Source organism: Olea europaea, unplaced genomic scaffold (genome assembly GCF_002742605.1).
Source record: "Olea europaea var. sylvestris unplaced genomic scaffold, O_europaea_v1 scaffold3286, whole genome shotgun sequence".
NCBI lineage: Eukaryota > Viridiplantae > Streptophyta > Magnoliopsida > Lamiales > Oleaceae > Olea > Olea europaea.
The window spans coordinates 13,875-18,080 of NW_019251779.1; the positions used below are offsets into that span (position 1 = coordinate 13,875).

Genomic DNA, 4,206 nt, shown 5'->3' on the forward strand with positions numbered 1-4,206 from the left:
AAAAAAAAAAAAAAACAACACTTGTTCAACTTTTGAATTCTCACACAATGTACTTCAAGATATAACCCATAAGGACGATATTGTATGTACATAATTTTTTTTATTTAATCATTTATCCGTTACTCACAATAGGGGCACCAAATTTGGAAATTTTTATATTGCCGTGGGGCTCGCATGCACTTTGAGAGAAGGGACAACTTTCTGTATAAATAGAATTATTTTAGTCCATAAAATGTAGTCTTAGCATAATTTTTAGTCAAATATGCTTGAATCAAGCAAAACCGCTTAAGTAAATTTTATTGGGAAAAGAAAGAGACAAAGAGAAAAAGAATTGGTTTCTTTCCAAACAAGAAAGGTATTTCGTGGAATACTGTTGTTATTCTATTTCGTGCATGCTATGGGATTCGGTTTCTTGAGACTGTATGTATTATAATAGTACACAGTATAGTTAATGACGGCGAAATTAATTTCCTATCAAATTATTCAATCCGCCAACTTTTACTCACGGAGTGGACCCCACTAATGGAAGCACCTGAATGACGACTTTCATAGTCGTTGGAGAGTAATTTCTACTTTTTCTTTACATATTATTTTTTTCACATTTTATTTTAAGGTACTCCATCTCTATTTAGTCATTACGATTTCCATCGAAGAGTTACTTTTTTTTTTAATAAAAAATATTAGATTGATTAGGAGTGGACTCAATATTATATTTCAATGGAGACGAGACACAATTCAGTAAAAAAATTATTTCAAATAAATTTGGAAAGAAACCAAAAAAAAAATCTAAAATTTTGAATTTAAAAAAGTCGCATATGTGGGTGACGGCACCCATTCCTCCCTTCATAGGTCTGCCCTCGATAATGATTTAAATAAGTAAGACACATGATTAAAAACAATCCATCGTCTTCTTTTCTAGTTGCTACATTTTCATTTCTATAAAAAATAAAAATAAAAATTCATCAATGGAGAACCCATAAAATTTATCTTCAACCTCATTTTTAACCATACAATTTTCTAATAAAAAATGAGAAGCAAAGAAAATCAATTTAAGAAATTTGAAAGTTGATTATGGTGAATAGTTGGAGTTTGGAATTCGAAAAGTATACTTTAATAATTTTATTATTATTATTATTATTATTATTATTATTATTATTATTATTATTATTATTATTATTATTATTATTATTTTAACTTTGTCATATGATATCCAATATAATCTCAATTTTTTTTTTGTCTCAATTTTCCAAAAGATGAGGCCATTATTTCTAGAGTCAAACGAAAGTTTATAGTCATTTTGAAATTTTATTTGATAGATTAGTTAATGTAAAATAGTAACCAAGTTGGCTTATATGATTTGATTGTGTAACATTTGAGTGACATGATAATCATGAGATTATGAATCAAGGTTTATGTTCAAATTTTAAATATGAGTTATGCTATATTGTCAGACTCATTTTATCAGAATTGTGTCAGATTAACATTTGACAGCATTTCATTGGTAGTTGATCCAAAAATATATTTTAATTACCAATGAAATAAATATAACTCTAGAAACTGACATGTGAACCCGAATTTAATTCTAGAAACTCACGTGGGAATTATCGTAAATTTTGGGAATAACAAACGACCGTCAAATAAGGCTCGTATAACTAACGACCGTCAAATATTTCCCTCACATTATAAGAAGCACCCTCCTTCCCCCAACATACTCCTCGTCTCCCCATTAAAGAGAACCTTCGGGCTTCATTCCATTTCTCTATCTCTTTCTATACGTATATGCTTACAGTTATATATTAATATACATAGAAAAGCTTGACGATAAACAAAATGGCGGATGGTGAAGAGGAGCTCTGCATTTGCCCGAGTTTCAACAGCTATTCGGCAGATAGGATTGCAGAAATTGCTAACAAAGTCACGGGACTTAACACAACCGACACTGAAGACGATGAGAATAATGATGATGAATTTGAGTTTGCTTTGGTAGGTGAAAACCAAAGGATTTTGGCTGAGGAATTCATCTATGACTGCCAAATCAAGCAAGTGTTTCCCGTATTTAACCGCAATCTTTTGGTAAGTTATGACGATTTTAATAAAGGTTTGTCTGGTGAAGGAGTGGAGAGTATTAGAATTCCTTTGAAGAAGAATTTTATGGAAAAGTGCGAGAATGATTATCCTTCGTCATCCTTATCGGAAGCCGATGAGTTGGAGATTATACCTCCGGGAACTTACTGCGTATGGAGGCCTGAATTCTCTAAGTCGTCGCCGAGTCATTGTAAAAAGAGCAAGTCCACGGGATCAGGGTCGAAGCGGTGGAAGTTCCGAGATTTGGTCCGCCGATGCAACAGCGAGGGCAAGGACTCTTTCATCCTTTTAACACCGAAACACAAAGAAGAAAAGCCAAAAGAAACTGTAAATTCAAAAAAATCAACAGCGAAGCGAGTCGTCTCCGGCGAGAAATCGGCGGCGAATTCACTTCATGAAGCATTTTATGTACGTAATAGAGCAATAAAGGAAAGTGGTAAGAGAAAATCGTATTTACCGTACAGGCAAGACCTGGTAGGATTTTTCCCTAACGCAAATGGATTGGGCAGGAGGAGTTTTCCAGCTTTCTGGAATATGCATTGTTTTCGTAATGTTCATTATTTTCTTCCTTAAAGCAAAATCAAATGTCTATTTACGGGAGAAATGTACTAACCTTTAAAGCAAATAAAAAATGATTACGAGATATACCTCTGTTTGACCTAAAAATTTGAATTAAAAATCAAATAAAAAATCCATAGTTAATTTTAATCGTATATTTCATGGTATCTACAATTTTTAACGACAATTTTTATCAATTTATCAAATTTTTTTATTAAAAATCTAATTTCTATATAAGTCAAATAGGGACATAATATATTTGTTTGTGTTTGGGCGAATGTATGTTATAAGATATTAAATGAAAACGTGGTGGGAAATGAATATAATTTTATGATGAGTTAGTTTGTATTATGTTGGAACTTAACACTACCTCACTTGATCGACACGACCAACCTCTTCTAGGAAGAAAGATATTTTAAGATGAAACTCTAAATACAATATTGTTTTTAAAAAATAGTTGTATCTTCTTTAATTGATAACAATATTTGAATTCATAGTTTTGAGTACAAAAAATAAAGAGCCACCATTTGTGTTGTATCATAGGATTCATTGTTCTATTGTATGAGCATATTTTATCAGGGGCGGAACCAGAACTATCGTGCGGGCGAAGTTTAATCAAAGTCGAACTTTGAGTTTTCGAGACCTAAGACAAACTTTAAATGTGGCCCCTTAAATTAAAGCATGCAATATGCTTTTAAATTTTTCTTAACTAATCTATAAGCTTTAAAGTTTAAACTCAATAAAGACATAATCTACTGTGGAGTGTAATCAGGAGAAAGAGGAATGATACAGGCGACTTGAGGGTTCCAGATCCATACCAAATGCCAGAAATTATACCAGAATTACAATAGACTCTCAAATTGTCAAACCACAAGAAGTCAGAAACGGTAAAATTGTAAAAGAGGAAATTGGATACAATATAAATATGAAGCTTGACAGATGAAATTAGGGCTAAGGTCTTAGATGGAAAGAATGAGGGTAGAGGAAGATTAGGAGTTTCTAAACCACGGTTGCCTCTCCTTTTACCCAGTGATTTCTTCTTTTAACCCAAAACCAACAATCCTTTATGTTGTATATGTATCTATAAAAAATATATGCTCACAGGACTTTTATCATGACAGCTAGATTTGAATTGACATACTCCTTTTAAAATTATTGCACACGAAATGCCAAGAAACTTATCATTTGACCTTTTTGACTCTCTTTATTTCCAAACTCTATTTTCTGTACTTACTCCATGTTTGGCTCTCTTTATTTTTTATACTCATCTTCAACCACACATTCACACAATAAAATATTTTTGCATGTGAACGAAAATTATTTCCTACTTTTTGATCACACATTCTTCAAAAATTACTGTTTAAAACTTTATTTTTCCCCAGTAATTTCTCTTTGTAATGGCCATCAAACTAGGGCTTATTTTCAATCACACAATAGAATATTTTGCACGTAAAACTAAACATTTTCTATACTTTTTAACCCCATAATTTGAGGATGAAAACGTTTTCATTTGGACGGCTTAAGGCAAATTTTCAAACCAAGTGGTCTGAAATTTTTCCAAAT

The 4,206-nt window shown here is 31.8% G+C and overlaps 1 protein-coding gene across 1 annotated transcript; it reads left to right on the top strand.

Moving 5' to 3' along the window:
* The first annotated feature begins 1,830 nt into the window (after window positions 1–1,830).
* LOC111385794 lies at window positions 1,831–2,658 on the top strand. Its single transcript, XM_023010207.1, has one exon. It carries the CDS (start codon window positions 1,831–1,833, stop codon window positions 2,656–2,658), a length of 828 nt encoding a protein of 275 aa, XP_022865975.1.
* Window positions 2,659–4,206: the final 1,548 nt, after the last annotated feature.

Excerpts from the sequence above, each read along its gene's own strand:
- LOC111385794 (XM_023010207.1), top strand. The coding sequence starts at position 1,831 with ATGGCGGATGGTGAAGAGGAGCTCTGCATTTGCCCGAGTTTCAACAGC.